The sequence below is a fragment of the Strix uralensis genome, chromosome 4 (assembly GCF_047716275.1).
Source record: "Strix uralensis isolate ZFMK-TIS-50842 chromosome 4, bStrUra1, whole genome shotgun sequence".
Taxonomy (NCBI): domain Eukaryota; kingdom Metazoa; phylum Chordata; class Aves; order Strigiformes; family Strigidae; genus Strix; species Strix uralensis.
In genome coordinates this window covers 67829544-67855322 of record NC_133975.1, presented here as the reverse complement: position 1 = coordinate 67855322, position 25779 = coordinate 67829544, and the positions used below count along the sequence as shown (strand labels likewise).

The 25779-nt window shown below is 38.1% G+C and overlaps 1 protein-coding gene across 50 annotated transcripts in view; it reads right to left on the bottom strand.

The window, feature by feature from the left end:
• ANK2 (ankyrin 2) overlaps positions 1–25779 on the bottom strand; it is a 371495-nt gene that overhangs the window by 106285 nt on the left and 239431 nt on the right. For 37 of the 50 annotated variants that reach the window (XM_074867112.1, XM_074867115.1, XM_074867116.1 and 34 more), the window contains 7 exons: positions 19081–19179; positions 14982–15167; positions 14481–14504; positions 12250–12348; positions 10993–11091; positions 2589–2687; positions 314–511 (listed from right to left, as the gene is read on the bottom strand). In XM_074867112.1, the coding sequence (XP_074723213.1) occupies positions 314–511; positions 2589–2687; positions 10993–11091; positions 12250–12348; positions 14481–14504; positions 14982–15167; positions 19081–19179 (804 nt within the window). The remainder of the gene's footprint in view (positions 1–313; positions 512–2588; positions 2688–10992; positions 11092–12249; positions 12349–14480; positions 14505–14981; positions 15168–19080; positions 19180–25779) is intronic. The other 13 variants (XM_074867111.1, XM_074867162.1, XM_074867126.1 and 10 more) reach the window with 1 other exon arrangement.

The window sequence follows — 25779 nt, the reverse complement described above, 5'->3', positions numbered from 1 at the left end:
TCACACAGTATGGAAAACTGAACTATTAATTCAGTAAAATTTCTGCATCAGCTAGAAATGGCTCTGATTTTAAGAACTCTGTTGAGCTTCCAGAGCTGATACTACAGCCACTTGACACAGGACGTGGTCCATGACTAGGCCTAATGATCTGAGATACAATATTGGTAACCAGCAGGTGTGCCAACTCCTGTTGTCACTGCAACTCTTTAAGGTTGTTGGGAGTTTGTTGACAGTTTTCACTTAGCTTTACTGGTAAGAGCTACTCATCTGCCCTGCATAGACTTGTTACATGACACAGGTGGGACAGGTTTACCAGGGCACGAGCATTGGGATTTGCTCTCTTGTCCAGAAGAAGTTTGGTGACACGATAGTGGCCACAGTGTGCAGCCACATGGAGGGCGGTCAGATAATCCAGTGTGACATCATCCACGGGAGCTTTGTGCTGCAGGAGGTGTTTGACGCATTCCACATGGTCCCCCTGGGCTGCCATATGAAGTGGAGAGAGTCCATTCTGTGGTGAAAGAAAACAGAACAGTAACTTCCAGTAACTCTCACTTAGATTGTGGCATATATTACAAGGATGCCCATCACTGAAACAGCTACGGACTAGAACAGAAAAAAGCTATAGTCACTCCTTCCCTTCCAGCAAATACAGGCAAATTTAGAGGAACATGATATAATTAACTAAAATCAGATTTTAATCAAAAGAATCTAAGGATCTTGCCTCATGATTTAATAAAACATATCTTGACCTTAAAAGACAGTTCTGGGGATACTCATCATAACACTAAGACATAGGCTGTATGTTAATTAGAGGAAAAGCACCTACTTACCCTTCATCATATTTATTAAGGAACCTATTTTTTTTTCTTTAAATGCTCAATTTAAAAACAAATTATATTGACAAACCTGATCCCTGAGCTTCTGGGAAATAATACTTTCAACGACCACCATGGTTGGACCTTTTGTTCAAACCATACAACTTGCAGGGCAGTGGAAGCAAGAGTTTTATACCCCTGTCTGACTTTAATAGACCTTTTTGTAAATAGTGAAGTTCATGGAAGGCAGACAATTAAGAGGAAAGATAATCATTGCTATTAATATTTATAACAAGTTGTTTTCAGAAAAAAAAATAGTTTTAATATTTACATATTTGCCTGTCTCCAATTTGGAACAACCTGTTTCAGCTGGAAGTTAGAAGAGGAAGTTGCTTTTAGATCTAATTTCATTTTACATGCAATAAGGTACTTAAAAAGCACTGTGTCTTTAAAGGTAGACTGTAACATACAGACTTGAACAGGTGTGGTCAACAAGGTGACTTGGTGTGGTCAAATTGACTGTTTATTTGTCACCTGGAATGAGGGAATTATTCACTGGACAGTTCTGCTCTGCTTAGACCTCAAACACAGTGGGGACATCCAGACACTGCCACAGCAATGCTGATATTTTCTCCTGACTGGCAATATCTGCCTTTGAATGGCAACATCTGGGAATCCTGCCTGAAGTGTGCACAATATATGTGGCAGGGTCTGTTCTTCTGAGCCTCTCTACCTCTTAGTGAAGTCAGGATGTTGACACATGAGGTTCACCTAATCACCTTCTCCCACCAACGGAATCAGTGAAATTATAAGGAATCATTTCCCTACAATCCCCATCCCCGTGGATCCTTCCTGCATAAACAGATGACCTGGAGTACTTGGTGCTATTAAGGATGCAAAGCTTGAGCACATCCTTGATGTACTTGATATGCTTGCAACCCAGTGATAAAACCTCCTGAAGACTATCAAGAGAAAATCTCAAGTGTCCAATAGGACAACTATGGATCAGAATACACTAATTGCCCTTGTTTTCAGCTAAGTTTGAGGGAGTGGGGCCCAGTAAACAGTGCAATGGTCTGAAACTGATATTTAAATTGTTTTTCCCTCCTGATCTTCCAGGGGACCTCAAGCACATGACTGCAATACTCTATTCCACTGTTTCCCAACTAACGATACCAGCTACCTTTGTCAGGCACTCTGAAATTTACTGAAGTGCTGCTCAGTGGGGTTTGCTGTTATACTCTAAGTAATGTTCCCTCATTAGTTTGACCAAAGGGACAGCATTTGTAGGAAATGCAATAATTTAAGATGTGTGCCTTTCAGAAATCAGTAACAACACACTGAAATGATTTTCCAAGTCTGAAATAGTCCATGAAAACAAATAAGAGAAGCTGCAATTCACAGGCCCTAGTCAGCTCATATGAAGGATCGGAAAATATATACCAGGAATCATCTCTCAAGAGTGACTGACCCAGCTTTCCCATCTCCGTGTCCTACAGTCTTAGGAAGCAACAAAAGTGCAATAGCACTGCATATCATGTGTTTCGTCTGATATTATAGAGGGGCAAAAAAATGGATGTTGTTTCATATATTTGGAAAGGATAGTCCCTAATTATGTAAGAAAACTTTATTTTGGATCATTCTACCCATTAATACATTTCCTTTGGGAGAACAGAAGTGTTCCTGTCTTCTTCCTTGTCCTTTCAGTGACATTGAAAATTCTGTGGAAAGTTACACAAAGCTTTTAATGTATTCTAAGAAGACACGCACCTTGGTCCGTGCAAGCAGTGGGGCACCTCGTTCCAGGAGCAGCTCCACAACTTGGTCATGTCCACTTCTCGCAGCACAGTGGAGTGGAGTGAGTCCATCCTTAAAGTAAAAGGAGGGAAAACAAATGAGTACGTCCTCATCTGTCCATCCTAGCACTCTGAGGAACAACCTTGCAGGAATGCAGCCCCACAAGCATGTGAAAAAGCTCCTTGGTTTTGATTCCTAACTGAAGCTGGCTCCACAACATGAAGTTTCAACCCTATTCTTCCTTGCACCAGTAAAGGACTCTCTAACGTTACCATTTCAGAGAGGAGGCCCATTGTGTGTTGAAATCTCTTATCAAAGAGGATAATATGAGCATGCATTGTCTCCGCCCCTTCTTCTCCTCTGCATGGCTTTGAGACTGTATTGCCTCTCCCTGGATAATGTCTGCTGGGCCAAGGATTAATCAACCCTTGTCCTTCAGATTGCTTCTGATGCAGGGATGAAACAAGAAATGTTCATACTAGAAAATTTACTCTAGAATTTATTTGGGTTTTTTTATAGAGGCATCAGGAGAAAGATTGTTTTAAAACAGAGAAAAAAAGAATGAGAGAAACAAACAGAACAAAACCTTTCATTTCTGAAAACAATTCTTTGCTAAAATTGCTGTGAGACCCCCAAACTCCACAACATTTTTTCCATTGCAGAACGCCATCCTATATCAAAAGACTTGCTCAGGCTACTCAGTAATAATCACAGCAGTGGTAGCAAAAGATGTGTCAGTGAAACATTTGGATAGGAGAATGCATTCTAGGTAATTCTGCTACAGTTTGGACTTTATGCAGAAAAATACAGGAAATATGAGGCAAGAAAAATGGTTGCAAAAGAATATTAGTGCTGAATAACAGAAAAAAGAAAATGTGTAAAATATAGAAACCCAAGTTTTCATCTCATTAGATCTCAATATTGTTCAAGCATGCACTCGGAGAAGTCCTCAATACTCATTCAACAGAGACAGGTTTATAAAGGTGAAATGGTAATAGTTTTTAATCACAAGAAAAGCCTTCTCCCTTTGATACTCACTGTTCAGCTTACATGAGGTAGAAGACATTATTCTAGGGTGCTTTCTGAAGAATCCAGTAACCCCATGATTAAAAGATGAACATACTGGTTTGAGATTTATAACTTAGAGGTTAAAAAAGTAGCAAAAATGCAAAAACATGGCCTTAAGCATGAGTCAGTGACCCTGCTTCATACACAGATACACTGTTTGCCTTGCTGGAGTTTGGAGGAAGCCCATATCACTATATTTTTACTTCTAATACTAACATCTTTAATTTAAAAGTAGCTCTAGTCTGCACAGTGCCATTGCAATTGCAACATCATTCTGGCTATGCAAACACAGCCTGGTAATACTCTACAAAAGGTAGTTCCAAGAAGTAGATCCTGTCTCATCCTCAGTTTCAAAAGCACAGAGCACCTTTCTGAGTTAACAGTGCGATAAAGCTCCACTGCAGTGAGGAACTGAAGTCTGCAGAGAGAAATTTTTCTCCCTTACTTAACTACTGTTTCCAGAGATTTTTCAGAACCATGTGAAGGGGTTAGGTCCACCTTGACGCTCACTATCTCAGAGGCAGAGGTATCACTAAATCCCATGGAAGCTTTGCAATGAAATTCAACAGATCCAAGATCAAACCCTCAAACAGAATTTAAGGCTCTTTGGCACCTGGCAGTTGGGTCAGTGTAAAGCAATTGGGTGTAACTAGTTTATCTGTGGGGTTTTTCTGCACTGAAAGAGAGTCCCCTAAATCAAGTCTTTATATGCACAACTGAGGTATACTTTTCATCCTGCTACCAGAGGAATTCATACACATAAGTCTCCTTAGCATTACTAAGGTGAGAAATTATGCTAAACTTATTTGTAGGAAAGGTATTTATTTGGTATTTCTTTCCAGTTTCTGTCCTTTTGTGGTCTAGAATTTTAATCAATGTGGAAGGTTTACTTTCCCTATCTGCATAGTGACTTTGATGTTATTCTATTTAATAGAACAGCAAAAGAAAGGTAGAGTTGCGTGAAGTCTTGAAAAAAACGGGACAAATCCTCAGAGGAAGAAAAAAGAAGAAAAATACAAGCTAAGAAACACATCAACTCCACAAGAAAGTCTAGCGAAAACAAAAATAAGAACTAAATCATTAAAAAGTATTATTTCTCCCCTGTTCTCATCTATAATTCCCTCTAAAAGTAGAGATAAAAATTTGCTACCTATCCTATTCTATCTTGTCACAGCTTTTATAAATGCATCATCATTTACTATCTGTGCACTTTCCAATAGCTGAATGAAGCAATATGCTTTGCAGCCTTCCCATATAACCCTCTTCTCTTACCTCTTTCTGCCCTGGGGAAAACAGCATGTATATTTTTAAATTATTGTCTATTTAATACTTTAAATTCTATTTTTGCTTATATGTTTTCTTCAGAGATGAGAGAAATTGCAAAGAGAAGGCTGTTGTAGTAGAAGAATTAGTACATAATACAATGAGGACAGACTGACATTAGGCAACATCAGGAGACACACTGGGGCACCAAATTAGTCCTCTTCTGCACCATTATCTATTTGCAATGAACCTCAGTGCTCTAAATCTATTGCAGGAGTTTGCCTGTGTACTTTTTAATCATTCCATTTCTAATTGGTACACCATGTAAATTGAAGAACACATGCTGACCAAAATACCAAACACATCATTTGATAGGACACACAACACTGGGTTGAAGACACACAGACTGAAGCACAGATAATGGATATCCCATAAATCAAAGGCCACCAAGCTGAGAGACAAGAAACCCAGCAATTTTATGTTTTAAGATGACAAATACTTATCTCCTCATCCCAAATAGCACATAACAGCAAGGTAAATGTTTTCATCTTCCAAATGACATCCTGTACCTGGTGTTCTGTTGTTCCCATATGTGGTACTCTCCCAGCTCATGCTTTGCAATGCAACCAACAGCTAGGACACTACAATCCTCTCTGTATGTATGGAAGCCATGAAATTCCATCATATCTAATTTCCTCTTAAATAGCTCTCAAAATGGAAGGTAAAATTTTGCCTTTTTTTTTCTTGAAAATCAATCACTGGTCATTTTTTAACCTGCAAAATTAATTCTGAATTCTGTGCATGCCTCCTAACTGCAAGGCTCAGGAAGATAAATTATTGGGTCATTTCACAGTGATTAAAATGCTTTACTTGAGCTTACCAGAGAGACCGAGATAAAAGGAAGCTGTGCTTATGAGAGATTCTTAATGGGAAATTATATGGGGAGCACCTTAAAAGAAGGACAGTTGTGCACATTCAGTGCTCCTTCAAACGAAGACTGATGATAGCACATGAACAAAAGCCAAATTATCAAAGAATTCTTCTCAACTGCAGCTGCATATTCTCATTTTATATAGAGGAAATAAAATTTTAGCATTCTGTATGTTAGACATGCAAAATTGTCTAATTTTTCTTGAAAAAAATAAAGGCCTTTTCATTTGTTCATTTTTCATTACTACTAAACCTCATCTCTTTAAAAATGAATGAGGCAAGTGTCCGTCTTGCTCTAAGCTCTCAGAATCTTGGCCTAATTAAACACACTCTGAAGTATTCCTCCAGGTCCGTCATTCAAAGTACAAATTTTAAAAATACAGCAAAAAATATACCATGTATTTGCTTGAGAAATGAGATATTAACTTTAATAAGTCTAAATAATAGTCACTATCTATATAGCTGGCTTAGATAATCTGTACAACATCCCTTCCCACTGCCTTGAAAACATTGTATGAATCCACTAAATTTTTTACAGCAAATATCTGCATTGTGATTAGATATTTATAATCTGACACTGCTTTAGGAATGGCAAAAACTGCCAATGAATTATTAGTGCTCTGTGCATGCGTGAAGACGAGAAGAAAATGTCACAGCAGCTTTACTGCAGGAAAAAGCACTGTAAACACAGCATAGTGCCAAGACAGGGTTAAGATCCTGCTACAATGGCTTTATGGTGGGAAACCTACTACCATGAGGAAATAGCAGAGCCGTGCCTATTTTATCAGGATGCATATATACAAAAGGAGACATTATTACAAATAAATCTCAATAGGTTCCCAGAACAAGTGTTAAGGGGTGTCTGAATCACAATCACCACAAAAACTCAAGACACCACCACCCCCCCCCCAAAAAAAAAAAAAAAAAAGAGTTCCACCCCTCACAGCTTGCTTCCTTTTTTTTTCCCATTGGTATCATACATCTCTGTGACTGACCTTCCATTTCTTTCAGCTCCAGCTGAGCCTCCTTTCTTTTCTGTGGCCCTTCTCCAACCCAAATGGCATACCAGACTTTCTCCCCACCATTATCACATCTACTCCCCTTCTCCAGCTCCAGCTGCCACACTCCAGGCACACAACGTGTTTACTTTCCCACACAATAAGCTCTCCATTCCAAGACTAGATGCTCTGATTCATTCCAGGGATTTTTTTCAACTGTAAATATTTTGGACAAGAGCCTGCAAGAGGAGTCTAAAGAAAAGTCCCAGAGCAAGAAAAATTTAATTTCAATGTTGGCAAGATTCAATAGAAACAACACAAAAGTGTGTCAACTTCAGCATCTGAGACAGGTGAAAGTGTTCCTCCCCCCGCCTTCTAAGGGTGTTTGCACAGTCCCACAGAAATGGAAAAACCAGTAAGGTGTCAAAGGCTTGTGAATAACACTGTATTTTAAAAGCAAAAAAGCATACAAAAACTAAAAAAGCCTCACATTCTTGTTCTTTTTTTGCTATACAATTTATAGACAGAGATGATAAAAACAAAGATATGACAAAAACTGCGTTCATAAAGAATACTCCTAAACCCCTCTAATAGTAACATTTCAATATCCCACATATCCTTACTGTTACTATTTCATTATATCAGAATTTTTTTTTTAATAGAAATATATATATATATATTTTGGCCACGCTGAAATTGCTCTGCTTTTAAATGCTTCCAATAATTGTTTCTGTAATAATCATGACTATGTTTCAGGAAGGCTGCAAATGCTTTCCTGCTCTCAATGTGAGAACTGGTAATTGCCACGTTACTCTTGACCACATGACATCGATTTAATCATAAATTGAACTTTCCACCATCTTTTAGAAAACAAGTTTCTGCACAGTTTCCTAGCCACAGTCTGCACAATTCCTTCTGAAACCAAACTCCACTGGTCTACCACCATAAATTGTACAGGTCATAAGTTTAGTTAAATTTTAAATTTTTAAACAAACATATGTCACTGAAGTTCTTAATCAGGTAAACTTGTAGAGAATATAGGTTTGACTAAGATTTTAAATATGAAATATTTTAGCATAAGAAATTTTACCTGTTAATTACTTAGCAAACAAAACTCCAGATAAGGCTTGTATGTAAATATAAGTAGCACAAACATAGATATAACAGACAGTACTAATAAAACTGAGAATGGAGTTTACATTTTTGCTTTAGATAAAATATAAAAGAGAAATTAAATTCCCCATTTTAAAAACTTATTTAGTAGTTAGTTCAGAAAAATGGTATAACTTGCCAAAAAAATTTAAGTAAAATATTTTAAAATTTATAACTGTAGCAAGCAGATTTACTAGCAATTCTACATCCTTATATTCTGAGAAATGCCATAAAGTTTCAGCAAATATGGTATTAAACATATAGAAAATAAAAATATGTAATTCCTGCAGTAAGCAAGGCTTTCCTCTGACATGCAACATTAACTATGGAAGAGTAGGACACATGCATAATTTACTTCCTTTGAAGAACGCACATTTGAATTTATTTTTTTTAGACAATACAGGGCTCCTAATGGATCACTCCAATGGGATATTTTCAAACATAAAAAGATTTCATATATTAACTCTGCAAAATTAAAGTATTGAGGCTCATCTAAAATCTGTAGAAATAAGTTTCTGCATCTTAATTTATGCATCATCAGATGTCATGTAATAAAGCGAGTTAAAAATAAACTGAATGAAAGCAATGAATACTTTTTTAACCAAAGAGCTTATTTTGATGCAGTATGGAGACCAAGAATAAAAGCCCAAGCTATCCAGCGATGAAATATCCTAGTACATTTCATTCTACTGTTTTTCAGTGAATCTGACCTACTGGAAGAAAGCAGGTGTTCCTCACAAGAAGCGAAAAGGCGAGTATGGAAAGGCAAGCATGTTAGTACCGAGGTGGAGAAGGCAGAAGTCTGTCCTTTAAGGTACAAAACACATGTATGCATGGCATGCAACACACAACCTACCTCTTCAATACCCTACATACTCACGGCCATAGCAAAGCACACAAGGCATGCGGACAAAGCAAAGGGGAAAGAAAAAGACACCGAGACGATATAAACACCTGGCATGAAGACAAGATCACGCCACTGACAGCAAAACCAAAGCTCTGGAATCTTCCCCACTGTGAAGTACATGCAGCCAACCACCACCATGTGCCTCTGAGCAGGGAGAAGGCAGAAGATGAAAGCAAGAGGAAGCTGCTGAGCCTGTGCAAACTGGGGTATGTGTGCTTTAGGATACCTCTACTGGTTTTCACCGATATCTTTGTGCTGACAGCTTTTGAGCTAATGTAGCAGGCTGACAAAGGGCAAGAAGCCAAGACAATGAGAAGACTAAAATTAGCACCTTCCACCTACACTGGGCAAAGTCCTGTTCTTTCAGGTTCATTCACAACTGCACATCAATCTTTGTGGGTGAACGGGGAAGGGTAATATACCTTCCCCTCTTAAAATCCAAGATGTCCTTTACAATCATCTGTGACAACTTGTCTAAAACAAGTATCTAAATACTGAACAGGAAACAGGTGAATTCAATACTGTCATTCCACAGGCCAAATGGACCGTTTCTGTACAACTATGGTGCTTATGAGTATGTGGAATATCCTGACTGCATCATATTATTACCATTTCATGCTTCTTTACCATGAAATTTTAGACACTTATTGTGGAAAATTTGACCAGGGATGATTTACTGCAGGCCTTCATGAGAGGCAGCATTTTCCATCATCGGTAGAAAAAAAAGAACAAGAGAGACATCATTTTGTAAATAATCAGAAATCAAAATCATAATCACATATAAAGTTACATGATAATCACAATTGTCTTCCTAGCTTATGAAGCAGAAAATGGTTGATGTAATTAATATCAAAGTAACTGCAGAGGTTGAATCAACCACAAAGGTAATTGACTGCAATATCCTTTACCTTCTTCTACCTTTCTACCTTATTAAACAAAAACTTTTACATCCAGCTCTAAACTCTATGTTCTAAAACACCCTCTATTACTTGGAGATACAATTTTGCAGATTAGTGCTCAAAAACCAGCAGCTTTCAAGAACAAGTCCTGTGCAGTTCAGTTCGCATAAATGACCGCATTTTCCTAGGTGACTCCAAAATCCCATTTGAAATAATTAACCCTGCCCATATAAATTCAGGGGTTTTTCTTTTGTCATGAACAACTGCAAAATCACCCATAAACAAAGAGCACAGTATTGGCGTGGCATTTAACTGGGCGGAGGAAGCCAGTGAGAATCATCTAATTCTCTATGGCTAGTCTCGGAAAGAGGTAAGTGGCTGCTGGCACAGAGTACATTACTTGTTCCCAGTATTGACTCTTCAATAAAAAATGACTGCCAGCCCACTACAGCGGTTTTCATGAGGCATACTATGAATGGAACAGACATTTAAGAGTCAGGGGACTGAAACGCTTAGCTGAGTCCAGACCCTGCACTTTCCATTGCTGTGCAGTATGCATGTTCTTGTGTCATATGAAGCTGGACTTACTAACAGGCTTATTTCCTCAAAAAGATCGGTTTCATCAGCTTTTTCTTCTATGATGTAGGTAGGTTATACAGGAGACTAAAGGAAATAGTATTTCTGCTTCCTACTATCACCAATACCTGCCATTCTTTAGTCTGATACCATAGAAAACAGCCTACATAAAACAAATTACAATCTGAAAACTAAAGGTAGGATTCTGAATTCTTTTTTTTAAAAAAAGGTACAAAAATATTGCTTTATAAATTATTTTTGGAGTCACAATTTAAATTTGGTCCAAGTCTCAAAAGGAGTACACTTGTGAAGAGGCAATGTTTAACATTTTTGGAGCTGTGTTCAGCTGAACTTTTTTTTTTTTTTTTTAAAGTCATTTATAACAGCCACATCTAATGTCTCACTGTAAGAACAGAGAACAAGACACAATTACTGAAGCTGAATTCCTACCTATCAATCTTGGTGTTCCCAGTCTCTGGCTTAAAAAAAAAAAAAAAAAAAAAAAAAAAACACCCAAGCAAGCAAAAATCCCAATCCATTCCCAAGAAGGGACAACATCATATTCAGGGAACAGAAAGACTCACCCTGGTTTTGGCATCGATCTGCCCTCCACGATCCAACAAGAGCTTCACCATGTTTGTGTTTCCCCTTTTGGAAGCCACATGCAGTGGGGTGATTCCATTCTACACCATGAAAAGAACAAACAATGAGCATGATGGATTTGGAGGTGTATAATGGTGGTGAATTTGTGTTTGGATCACAAAAAATGAGACCATCACATTGTAGAGAAAAAACAAAAATGTACTTGAGCATCAGAGCTAGGCACACACCATATAAGCTAGAGTTAGTAATTCCTTTCTAAGCAAGAATCTTTATTCACTGTTTGGAGTTTTTTAATAAATGAAGAAGCGCATCTGCCAAAGCAGCAAACATCACAGTCCCAGAGTCAGACAAATAAACAAACATATATCAGAGTCCCAATGAGTCCATATTCACAAAACACTGATGCATTTAAATCATTGCAACATACACAGAGTACACAAATGCGCGGCTCCTGCACAAAGAAACCTTCTTAGTGTAATGCCAATAGCGTAAAGGAATAGGTCCTGTTTAGGCTGAAAGTCCTTGCAAACGCTTTGGGTGAGGAAAGAAGTAATATTAACAGCTATTCCAGACTGGCAACTGGAGGAAGTCAGTCTGAAAGGCAGAAGCCTAAAGTAATTCAAAGTACATCTGGCAAAATTAAACAGAAAACTTGTGATCCGGTAGCTATGCTGAGGTACAGATTACCAGAGGTTTTCATGGCACCAGATTCCGCACTTCAAACTGTAATGTACAACAGCAAAGAGACTACATTAGGTAGCTCTGCAGTTGTTTACCATAGAAGAGTAGTCATGATTAATTAGTACTTTTATTGTTTCATTTATATAATGGCAATATACCTTACTTTACTTTTTCAAAATATGCTTATATGTGAAAATATCAGCGTAGTATAGTAAATAGTGAATAAACCAGTAAATCCTACGTGTATTTCTGGGGTATGTCTAACTGACAGAAAAGCTGAAGTGAGTTAACACATTATGAGAATATCAGCTTTCTGGAGCTAGTCAAAGGAGCCTGCTTCCTTCAGCTGGGAATACTCATCACTACTCAACTCCCAAGGACTCTGGTGCCTCGCATGGAGGCAATCTTTAAGAATTGCTGCAAAAAACATGTCTCTGAACACAACAGAACTCCAGCATTACTTTGCTCCTCACTTCCTCGTGACTAAAAATTACACAAAGAAACACTCCCACTTTTGTAGACCATTACAATTAAGAAGAGAAAGAAATTACCCGTACCCTTGCTGTGAAATCAACTGCAGCTCCTCGGTTTAGCAGGAGCGTTGCCACGTTGACATTTCCATAGTGCGCGGCTATGTGCAAAGGTGTAAAGCCACTCTACAAAGGGAAACAGCCCTCATTATAGAAATCGTTTCATACAAGATAATCAACTTAACTAGAACTTGATTTTAAAAGCTGCTGGCAAACAAACGTATCATGTCGATCTTATCCAGGTCACCTATAACATAGCATAGCTTTTCAGGCAGAGAGTGCAGTTCTCATATGAGAGGTTATCAAAAGTGCTTTATTCTTTCATTCTACAATTCAGTCTTCTGAATCAGTGGTCAGTAAGAAGAGTAGCTTTCATCATAAAAAAATAATATTAGCCATTCTTAAAGAAAATAAAAGAAGTTTCCTTATTACAATTTGGAAGCAACATGGGTCTTTTGGGCTGCATTTGTTTACTGGATAAATGACCACAAAAGTTGTTGGACTCTTATTTTACTGCTCTTACAAATATTGACAACATATTTCCTTCTTTTCCTTTTTCTTTTTTTTTTTTTTTGAAAAAGCAGTGGTTATTCAATATGTAGCCCAAGAATTCTGTACATAAGAAACCACTTAGTAGCATAGTATAAGAATCATAACTATTTATATTTATATACAATTTGGATCTCAAAGGATCTGAAGAAACTTTGCCATCTGTACATCAGAAAAAATACAATTTACTTATCGCCTCTTGAAAACTAGAAGGTGAAACCCACTCCAGCTATGAGATATAGAATTGCTTGACAACAACATAAAAAGAGATTAATTTTTCAGGAACTAGAACACAGAGCAAGCTTTTAGTCTCATAAGTAATTCAAGTAGAAAGGAACTTGCTTCTGAGATTTCCCTGAAGAGCTTTACACTGATTTGATCAGATCTTACTGTTACTTATAGAAAGAGAGAAATACTTTTGGATTCTAGACTATACCATATTTTCAACCAGGTTTCATTTCTTTCAGTGAACAAATCATCATTTTAAACTACTCATGGAATAAAGAAATGTAGGCAGATGTTGCACTCTGAAATCAACTTTATTCCCAAAAGATACTGCAATCAGCCCACTATTTTACCCTAATTCCATTTACTCCCTTGTCAGCCCACAGGTGATCCTGGTCAATGTACAGTCAAACACTCTTTAAAACTCATCCTCTCCTTGCTGTGATAAATTACCAGGCAAATATCTGCTGAGGATATTACACACACAAATACAATATCACATTAAGCTACAGACTGAATGCATATTACATTAACAACTACCTTCTTGTGGACACATTTGCCTGGTGACAAATGCAAGGTACTGCGAAGTACCGTAAGGGCCAGTGAAGGAGAAGTAACCCTTTCACAGTGACCACAGTGAAGAACGTGCCCATGGGCAGATGCCAGAGAGAAGCTGTCACCCTTTCCATTCACATCGTTGGCTGCCTCCAGGCAACTTGCTCATGTGCGCACACCACAAGCCTGAACCACTTTCACACGGGTGCGTGCATTCAAAATTAATTCCTTCACCTAACAGAGAAACTCCATTATTTAAAAGCAGGCATTCAAATAATGACCGCATTCTTGGAAATAATTGTTTTTCCTAAATGTGACAATAATCTTCAGGGGAGAAATCACAGTTCTAACCAATCAGACCCATGATTTCTAGTAGAAGTGCTTGGAGAGTTGTATCTCCAGATTCCGTATGAGAAATGTAGTATTATCTGCTGCAGGTAAATTCTGATTATGTGCTATCCCTTAAGGACTTTTCAAAACTTTATTGAAAAGATCCTAATAAGAATAATGGTAAAAATAAGCAGACACTCTGAACAAGTTTTTACCTCAGAGAACCTGATATTTATTAAAGAAGGAAAATGAATTTTACCATTATTTTGGCTGAGCCAGACACCTTAATTTAGTTATGTCAAGTGAGTGCATTTTCATAATTAATGAAACTGAGCTGGAAATGCATCTTTATCCTCTTAGCCCCATTACTCACTTCAGACTTCTTTGAACTGATGTAAATTCTCAAAACTTCAAATTTCAAAAAGAAATTCTAAGACAAAGGGGTAATAAAATAGGTTTGCTGAGTTACAAATTTCTATGTATTGAAAAAGAGCCATATCTTCCCTTTTAATGCTAAATAATAAAGAAATATTGCCACAGAGCAGAGAAAATAATTATAAGTAACAGAAAGAGTAATTAAAAATTTTTGATCTCGGTACCTCAGTCGTCCTATTCACCATCATCTGATGCAGCATGGTTTGGGAAAAAGAGGAACAATATTAAAGACTGGCCACAAAACGAAGAACTATGTTGCTTTTTGAAATGAGTTATGCTGTTAATTATGGGAAAAGCCACTCAAGCATGCATTAACTTTAAATACAACCTCTGTTCCCATGGGCAATAAACCAGTATCCTATTTAATAAGGAAGCAGTGATTCTGCTTCCATTTCAGTGTCTTCTGGTTTACAAATAATGACAGAAAGCTGGTTACCAAAGAAATGGGAGGTATAACTAAAAAGCAGAAAAATGAGTTGTTTGTAATTACTGTGTAGCTAAACACTGCAAAAGTAGATATATTACTGGTGATACTGGTCGAGCAACTTGTCTTTCCCCACAAAAGAAATTACCTTTAACCACTAAGACAAAGGAAGTAAAGTTTGTTGCCCATTGGCACTCAGCTGTGTGACTACCCTGTTACCTCTGTGGCAGCATCATGTTACCTTGGACTGCACATCGGCATTATGGTCATTCTGCAGTAAGAGCGCCGCCGATTTGGTGTCATCTTTTCTAGCGGCAATATGCAGAGCCGGTAATCTCACTTTCCCCTTGGTGTCATTTTCCAGGAGGATGGCCACCGCCTGGTTGTGCCCTTGTTGCAGTGCAACAGCTAGAGGAGTGAAACCGTCCTGGTAGAGAAGAAAACAAGATGTGCTCAGTAAGCTGAAGGACACACAGCTTCAGTGATTTGCACAGCGCTGTTCACACATAGAAATTTGATAAGCAGATTACCAGCTGTTTTCTACCTCTGCACCACCATCTCCAGTGAAATGACATCAGAAGCACAACTTTTTAACCCAGATATGATTTCAAACATATCAGAAGCACACTTCTTCCATTTCAAAGTAGTCTTTTTTTAAGTCAAGTACAAGCACAGGGTCATTCTACAGTATGTTTCTTAATTACTTCTCATCTTAAAATGGGCCACAAAGCATATTGTTAGCAATATTTTGGTAAGGATTAGCAAACACTGAACAAATTAGATGTGAAAAATATATAGGGAACTTGTTTCTGAGTATCTCATGTCTCTGCGAAAAGAAAGCATATCTTTGGATGCATTTGCTGCTGTTTCCATTCTCAGTTACACATGTCCCAGATTACCAATGCTTTAAAATGTGTCACATGATCTTGCTATCTCAGCTGAAGTACTGCCTGCTCCCATATCTTTTATTCTGACTATAAAACTGAATCTAGCTCCAGTCTTGCATGCTGCCCAAGCACGTATGTGCTGTAACCACATGCTACATCGGAGGGTGGCTGAACCACAAGGAACAAAGCAGCTCTCTAACTGAGTCTGTGACCAGAGGCATGGTGAATAACAACGAAAGAAAAGGGAAAGGAATAAAACAAGGTCTTCTATGTCTAGGTAGGAAGAAACAACTAAAGAGCTGATTATAGCCAGAAAGTGAGAAAACTGATTTAGATACATTGTAAAAGGCATAGGAATGACACAGAATTAATTGGGAATAGGAATATGAAAAGATGATAAAATAATAAAGGACAAGTTAGGAAGGAATAAGAGCTAACATATGCTGAAAGAAACATCTGAAGAATTGCCAAAGCAATTTTTCCCCTTAGTAATCCAATAACATACACTCCCTTTTGCGTAGAACTGTGGGTAGGTGCATTGTAACAGCGATACTACTATGGTTTCTTTCTGTGATAGAGATTAAATTCTGTACAGTGAATTAAAAAAGGGTGAACAGCTGATGAAACAGCTGAACTGTAAAGATAATTCTGAGATTGTGGCTACATTAGGTGTTGAAATGGCTTAATGCATTTGCCTTTCGCCTCTGGGAACATGAGAACAAATCCTGGATTAGAGGCCCTGTGAAACTGAGCTCATCCTTACTCTCATTTTGTATATCTACGTATGTAAGCGTTAGAGGAAACGAAATATATCCAAAGGCAGTGCAAGTTTCAAAGCTTCAAAGACAAGATCGTTCATTTGATTTACACCGCTTTATCTTCCATCCTCCTCTAAAAGGACACAACTCTTTCTGCATTCCCTCTGCTATTGCTTCTAGGAAGGAAGGCTGACCAGAGCTCAGAGAAGGCATTTCAATTCCCCATTTCCCCACATAAGGATAGCCAATCTTTGATGCCAAACAGAAGGTCCTTCTCAATGTATTTCAGTTGCATCCTCAGTTCAGGCTGCCATCCCACCTTACTTAATGTACCGTTTCTTCATTCTGTTCATGACACTAACTCTGGGCATGTGTGAAGGCAGTGGCTCAGGCCACCCTTCAGTAATACTCAAATCACTGAAACCATCACCTCAGCAAGACCTGAAACCAAAACTTACCTAGTTAAGTGATAAGGGGGGTAGATGGCCTTTACTTGCCAAGCTACAAAAGTGAGAACGGGCCTTTCTGATGGAAGAAAACTGATTCAGACTCGGGTTCAGAGCGGTGGGCATTTGATTTTTCTCCCCCCTGCCTTTTTTTTTAAAAAAAAAAAAAATCAGACTATACTGTGAGTTCCAGTGATGCCTGAATGTCTGCATTCAAGCAGAGGCCACATTAATTATAACCATCTCAGTCTGACAGTTCCTGTAAACCGATGAATGAACTTCCAGTGCACCTGATCAGTAAAAGTTACTGGGAGAAAGGCTGCAAGCAGGTGACTGCAGGCTGTAGCTGGGCTGGGCTCCTGGAGAGCCACAGTTCCACGTGGCTCCTTCACAAGGAGTGTGTTTCTGCCATGTTGCCTGGCAATCACACAGGGTTTCATATTACAGAAGGCTGACATGTAACATGATCACCATATATGCAAGCCATGAGAGCATTATTTTAGGACCTGTCATCAAATGTACAGTATCCATTGAAAGACAGACAGTAAAGCAGCTGTTAACACTAGCAGTCTGGCTTAGAGGAAAGGAGAGTGAGCATAAATGCGCCATCATTTCAAATTCATCTGTTTGTGAAGGTAATCCAGTATAGGCAAGTTTCTGTACAAACTAGGGAAAAGTAATAAACATGAGCAAAAGCTCTGACAGGAGAAGAACTTTCCTATTACTACTTCAACACATCACATCCATATCCACAGAAGAAACACGAAGCCAACACACTTTGCAGCACAGAGCCTGTTCACTCGTCCCCTTGGCTTGGAGTAAAAGCACATTTGACAGAAAGAGAACAGCAAGAGGAGGAAACAGGCTGAGCACAGTCCTCATGACCTAGGATTTTCTCCCATTGCCCTCAAATGCTCTTATTTGCAGAAGGAAGTTCTTATTGAGATGTTTCTCCTGAGATGGAGTCTCATCTCACTTACTTTGGTGCCTGCCCTGCTTTCACTGAAGTTACTGCAGGTTCACAGCACTGTAGTTAAATCCAGAACCTATCAATTAATACCATCCTTCTGCATATTTATACCCACGTGGTCTGGCAGTAGAAATAAAGTGTCCAAGAAGAAAACAGCACACTGACTGCTGAGCAAATTGATGTGATCCTTGCTAGTCATTTGCGTTCCAATTTACGCTAATCACAGACAATGAATATTGATAGGTTACACAAAGTCACAGACAGGCCTCAGAATCAGAGTAACAGTAGCTGGTCAAGGAAGTCCAGCTGTCATCAGTCCTCACTTAGGGGAACAGGAGGAGGTTGGAATAAGTGACCACCTGAAGCTCCTTTCTACCTGTGAACCCAGCACCACAAAGAGCCTACTCCACCCACCACTTTTGTGCATGCACTTGCCCGTTTCTCACTTTCTCTCTATAGAGAAAATATTCTGAACTCATCTAGAATATCAAAACCCAATCTAAAAGGAAGATTGTCAACAACTGTTGATACTAAGTGTTTTTATACCATTTTACACTATACAGAGACACCCTTCTGGACACAGTCCTCATAGTCCTAATTACGGTATTCACATTATGTGCCACACACTTTTCAGCTGGCTGAGGAAGAAGCTAAAGCAGGCCTCCAAACTACCTTCCCCAGAAGATCCCTTATACAGCTGAGAGTGGGAGATACATGCTATAATCTACTCACTGATCTTTGCCCAGATCTTAAAGTGAAAATGAAAAAGCAGCACAAAGATAGCCCTGTTGCTCAGGTGATGGCACTCCTAGATGCTTGAGTTTTCACTGGCTTTGTCAGAGAGGTATATCTGTTCAAATGAAATGTTGTACCTCTCCACTTAGCCTATGATCTATTCACTTCGTTCCCCTGACAATACCACCTTGGCCTCCTTCTGCAGCCCTAAGGACCTCTCTTCAAAGCCTCATTCATTTTTCAGAAAATTCTCCAGAAAGCTGATAGAAGAAATGGGCACAAAATAAAGTCAGTGGAAATTTTACTGTTAAATGAATCAGGCTGGATTTCATCCCTTGACTTTTCACCACTTCCAGAGCAGTTCACCCTTGTCTTCTGTGCACGTAAGGAAAAAAAGGGTAAGATTAATAAATATAACTGATTGAAATGAAAGCGTCAAAGTTCTCAAAATACTCCATTTCAAAAATCTTCTGATTTTAAGCTATCTGAATATAAAGGCAAAGGAAAATAAGAGCGTGTGTAAAGAAAGAATAATATACCTCACCTCAGTAGCTGTGCTTTGGTTGGCTCCATTCTCCAGGAGATATTTCACCACTTCAATGTGGTTCTCTTGAGCTGCCATATATAAAGGAGTAAAGCCATTCTAGGAAGAACACACAAGAAAATACTGTAACAAGGAAGTGGAATATACCAACAGTAATGAATCCAAAATAAATACACAGCTAAAAATGCATTTTTGCTTTTTTAGCCAAAATGTTTTAAGTATGTAAGTAGAATAGAACAACTTTGTATTTTTTAATATTGTAATGTTTAATGCCATGTAAGCCCACAAAACTCTACAGGTTTTCACACTCGTTTTCTTTTGATGCATATTTTAAGGAAGCAATGGACACACTAATTAATAATACAGCTATTCCTTGCTGATAATGCTCAGGGACTGTAAAGCTGGCAATAAAGTTTTATGAAAGCTGACAGAAAAGCAAGAGTTTCTTCCGTTTATTACATTAACTGAATCAAAGACATCATCCCCTGGAGCCCATAAAGTCCATACCTCATGACAAACTGTGTGGAGATGACAAAGGCTTAACATACTACATAAAATTCTGCAATACATAAAACATTGAAAATCAAACATAAAGGAACTCAACCTTGCAAAGTAACAACTACATCTCTGACATACAGTAAATTCATCTATCACTTAACTATAAATGTTCATTAAAGTGTCCTAGAGCCCTTAAAACAATCTGCTCTGGGTCATACACAAATTTTTAAAAATTCTCCTGAAGTTGATTAAACTACAGACAAATTCATTAGAAACTTAAGTCCTTTTCTTCCCATTAAAATACTTTAATGCAAACAATTGTGACTAATTAGCTACAAAATCCTTATGAAAGAAAGGCGTGGAAGTGAGCTGCCTGCCTGATTAATAACTTTCTCCTAAGAGTTTTTAAGATTGTTAGAAAGGCCTTAGAAAATTATTTAATATTCTGTAGATTATCACATAACATAAGAGGACACAATCACCTATACTTCTGCAAATATTCTTCTGTCTTGGAATGACACTTTTAGCTAGAACATAAGCCATAAACCAGACCTCAAGCATTCAAATTTTTTTTATCTTGGTTTTTTTATCTAATCTTTTTATAATGTTTTTTATCTTGAATGATAAGCTTGTGCATTTACACAGTCAGAATTAATACAAATACTTTGATAATGAAGAGCCTTGTTTCAGAGAAACCAATAATATTCCTTCTAGCAAACTTGCTATGGAAACATTCCAGTAATTTCCTAATGAAATGAAATCTCATTTTTCAGTCACTAGATAATACAGTTGATTGTAGGATTGATGTCTTTACAATCCCACTCTGCATTTACAAATGTAGGAGATTGCTCAGGCAACGAATGTCATTTATGTTATGTATGTCATATGATATATGTCATATATGTTGTAGCAAGTCTTTTAATACTGCTTTGCATAATATTCTGGCACTTCCATCAACTATCTCGGGACATATAATTAAAAAATGGCACCCAGAGAACAGTTAACAGCAGTTCAGTGCCAAAACTGTGGGGTGTATTTTGAGTGACTTTGCACAGGGGTCTGTTTTTGGCAGGTATTATCCAATATTCCCAGTAATGACTTGAAGGATGAAATAGAGTGCTCTTATTACAGTTACAGACAGCATGAACGAGACAGTTTGCAAGTACACCACAAAACAGGATCATAATTTGACAGGTTCCTGTTACCCTGAAGAAAAGAGCTGGAAATGTAATTTAATAAGGACAAATGTAAGTTTCTCCACTACTGCAAGAAAAACAAACTATGCAAACAGGGAATGACAAGTTAGAGAAGAATTCTGCAGAAAAGGACCTGAAGGTCATAGCGGTCTACCAGAAGGCCATTGGTCAATGAGCTCATTCTGCTGTAATAAAGACAACCATTGCACTGGCATAAAAATACATCTCCCTGGGGAAGCTATTTTTCTTTGAGAAGAGACTAGTAATTGGTGTTATTCTGTCTGGAAAGGCAAAACTGAAGGCAAACAAGATAACAGTCTTTGAAGAGGAGGGTAAAGGTTTGTTCTGCATGTTCATGATGACTAAAACAAGCAGAAAAGCACATAGTTTGCTAAGGTTGCTGGAGAGAAAGTTCAGGTTAGACATCAAGAAAAGCCTCTTAACAGCAACATGAGTCTGCACTGCATTTTGACGGGCAGCTTCACTCTTCCCAAATCACTGCTAAAACCAGGCAGCAAACTGGAAGCACAAACTAGGCAAACAAGGAATGCTGTTCAGTGTGTAATTAGGGAGGTGCAGAAGGGAGGGGATTGCCAGGCACAGGGACTGAGCTGGCAGTGGGAATTAGGAACAGATTGGTTTCTTTTCGATTGCGCTCCTACAGAACAGCACAGAGAAAACTGCAGGTAACTGAGTTGGCTCACTGTTTCGGTTTTCCTTCCCACTCCAGAAAGAAACAAAATGGCAACCTATTAGGTATAACTAATAGTAATTTTCCACCCTCCTCATCACTATTTTAATATTAAAGTCTAATGTAGCAGTTTTTTAAATGGTAATACATGCCATTTATAAAATCCTTCTATCACTGAATATTACATGGATGAATACAAAGATCACACTGACTAATATAAATTGGGGAATATGAGGATTTTCTAGCAAGAGTAAATCAATTTGCTTAAAAGCTTTGAAGAATTTTTTTTTAATCAACTCAAGTCCCTAGTTCTGGAACAGGATCAGGACAATAAATCCTGGATTAAGAGACCATAAACAATACTTATATGACTTCGTGACCATTTAGTACCAAGAAGTACTAAACGCTTTTCCACACAGAGATCCAAAAGAGTGCCCGTTATATCACATTATATCCTCTTCATGTGCTAGAATTGTAGCTGAAACTACAACAATTGGGGGTAAGGAAATTCTTGCACATAAAATCATAGCCTTTTTTTTTTTCTTCAAGCTTTATTTATAGTTTAAAACTACTGTATATATTTTCTTGGAAATTGCAACAGCATGCCAAGATCTATGTGCAAAAGTGCCTATACAATACACACTAAAAAAGTTTCCCCTGAATTTCTCCCCCTGGCAAGGTCAAGCCCAATTTCTTCTGCTGGCAGGGTGAAGTCTGCCTTCTCAGTGAAGAATAGGTTTCAGAGCTTCTAACTACAGTGTTTCTGACCCTAACTCTTCTAGCTCTTGTCCGGAAAACTCCTATTTTATGATTCCCAATATTACCGCTCTCCTTAGCCGAGCTCTGCCCAGTGGGATTACCCGCTAGCCCTGCTGGAGCTCTCCCTTCTCATTTGTTCACTGGACCCCAGGACTTCCAGGCCTCCTCCCAGCCTGCATAGTTCCTATGATGTGTCTGTCTGTCTGTAGCCTGTACAGCAAGTTTCTCTCTCAGCCAGTCCTGCAGTTAAATGGAAATGCCCACAACAAAAGCATATGCTTCCTTCATCTCCTTTACTTGTCTTAATCTAAAATCCCCTTCCCAGTTTCTCAGCTTTCAGTTTCAGAGAGCTATATGCTAATAGTTGGTTTCTGTGTTCTGCTTCTAGAGGTATTTCAAAGCTCAAGAGTCCAGATGTCTCCAAATTGAAGAAAATATATTTTCCCTAGACTTTTGTTTCACCACCCCAAAGTGTCTCCTACTGAATTGATGACATTCTGGTTAATGATTCTCCATGGATATATTGCAAAGGAGACTGACCTCTCCCCTCTTTGTTTTAGCCTGTGGAATGGGATACAGAGGGTTTTTATTGGGCCAGGGCTGGGGAATCTTTATTCAATAAATTTTCCTTCAGCTTATGATCCCATACTGTATAAACACAGTCCAGATTTAAAGTAAAAATAAAAATATTTAAAAATAAAGTAAAAAGACTGTGGCATAGAAATGAGACCTGGAAAAGAAGAAATAGACTTTATTTTGCTTTTTCTGAAAGCCTGGCTGTGTAATTATGTTATGTCTGTATGTTTAGATTTTGTGCATCATCTGAAAAATAGAAATTAATTTTGTAATGATATATAACATTCATTTTCAAACAATGATTTCATCAGAGTATTTGTAGTGAGGACAGAGTACTCAGATTTCATTATCCTTACAAATGTATACTGCATGATGTTTACTGCTATAATGTAAAGTTATAATGAGAAATTAACACTAGAAAAATAGAGTATATTTCATACTCCATTCTTCCTACTACATTCACTGATTTACTTGCTAATTTGCAAAAATGAGTAGCTCTCAATGATTCTTCAAGCTATTAATGCAAATTGGCAAGTCTATATATGACTCAGAATTTGTATCGTTAAATTTTGCCCAAGCCCTAATGAAGAACACAGTGTGAAGAAGCAGAGGGATTATTAGAGCATTTAGAAAATCATACAAACAGTTATATAGCTTGGTTGAGCTTTATTTTATGGCAGGCTTTTCTTTGCATGCAGTACCAAATGATCAGAAGCACACATCTTCCAAACTCTCATTAGTAGCCAGTGCATTCGCATGACTAGCCTACCCATGCCTGTCCATGAAGATCCTGTGATTAAATAACAATGTAAATCCAGATGAACGTATCTATTTTATTTTAAAGGCCTCCAGGAACTGTTTAAGACTGTATTAGAAGATCACTGAGATTACCAGGGAAAACAAGATATCTGACATCTAATGTAATTGTTTACATACAGCAAATGTTCATTCCTACTTACTCTTCAAGGTGTAATTACCAGCCAGAAGGTCAACACAATCAGCAGATTGCCCAACCCAGGCCTCCTACGCCTCTCCACCTTACTGCCTTGGTTCTTGGTTTGCCGCTTTGGTAGCATTCTCCCCCCATTTTTGCTTCATATCAAGGAAATGAAAAAGTTATTTTCTCAAGGTCACAGATTAAAACCAAATTAGATAGGCTTTTTCTGCAACCTTTACTACAATTCTGCAACTGCGCTTCTCAAGCAACATTCAGTGAAGCTTCTGTACACAAAACACTGCCCATATAAAAGCTCTGTTTCCTTTGGGTCGCTCCAAAGTTTCCTTCGGGTCGCTCCAAAGTTTCCTTCATAGGACCTCACACTTAACACAACCTAAGAAAAGCTGTTGTGAAATTGTTCTACCTGCCTCCTTCTCTTTCTGCTCTTGTTCGAATTTAAGCCAGCTCCAAAAAGGAACAGATATTGACACAAAGGATGAGACAAGAATGAGACAAGGGCGAGACAAGCTTAGATTACTCATGAAACAGCTCATACAGACTACAAAATCTTCTGATTTATGGTCATGTGTTAATATATCATTTTACACAGTAAGATCATGATCATTCGTGGGCCATTAAATTCAATAAGTGTTTCAGGATTTTTTCTACTTTTCAGAATATTGCTCAACTTCAACAAGAAGGGCAAATTCCTGATTTAAATCTTTATTCAGTGACATACAATTCAACTCCCTGTTATCCCCATTTTTCCACAGATCAGCCTACATCAGTGATATCTACATCTCACCTTAACACTTAAAAGAAGGTAACTCTGCCTTCACTTGCTGTTTCCCTTCATCTCTGTCTTCAATAATCTCCACAGGAGAGGAAATAAACAGTCCAGCAAAGCCTATTCTCTCTTGAATAGGAGAACGTTATGCAGGGAAGAAAAGGACCAGAGGCACTGGGCACAAACCAAAACACAGGAGGGTCCCTCTGAACAGCAGAGAACACTTTTTTTCCTGTGAGGGTGACTGAGCACCGACACAGGTTGCCCAGAGAGATTGAGGAGTCTCTATCCTTGGAGATGTTCAAAAGCCATCTGGACATGACCTTGGGGCAGCCTGCTCTAGGTGACCCTGCTTGAGCAGGAGGGTGGGCAAGATGACCTCCAGAGGTGCCTTCTAACCTCAGCCATTCTGTGATTCTGTGAAAAGTCCTCTAACAATCCAAGCAATTAATTAATTTTAGTCTATGAAATATGAGAGTTACGAATAAATGCAACACTGCAAGCTAAATTCAGAACGCACATCTTGATAGAATCAACAATATCACAATTCTGGGAACTTTGTTGTGCATTCCGCTCAGAGCATTATTTTCAGTCAGTCTAAAAATAAACTCTTCATAAGAGGATTGTATCTTAGCAGGACAGATTCTCTGCCTAAAAGGGTGAATTAAGGACAGATCAAGGTATCTACTTTGAAAGTCTCTTTTTTTTGGTTAGCTTATGCCAAACTCCAGAAGTTTTATATAGCGGTAACCAATTATTCACATTCCTCTTTCTTTTCCATTAAAATACATTTTCTATAAAACAAACATATAATCCACACTCTTTTTCAAGAAAAAAAATCTCAGAAATATTTGGACTACTACATGCATATTTATATTCAAGCAAATATGCAATTGTCAAATTTGTGAAGATATGCTAAAGGCAAATTCACGGCATTTAATTTTAAGTTACCAAATTTAAAGTGCCTAAGAAGTTTCATTTTGCCATACAGTCAAGGGGAAGTGGGCTACTCCAAAGAAAGACTGTGAATATTCGAATCAAGAGCCCATCTTACTCGACTGACAGCTTAAGCAACATGAAATTGAGAATGCAAAGGTGGCTAGAAGGAAACTACCTTTTATTACATCTATGACTAAAGAGAATTAGAAATAACATGTTTACTGGAACTCTAAATATTAACTGTATAATACTATATACACTAAAAAAGCATTTCAGGCTTTGTTTTGGTTGGGGGGCGGGGGGGGAAGGGTGTTAG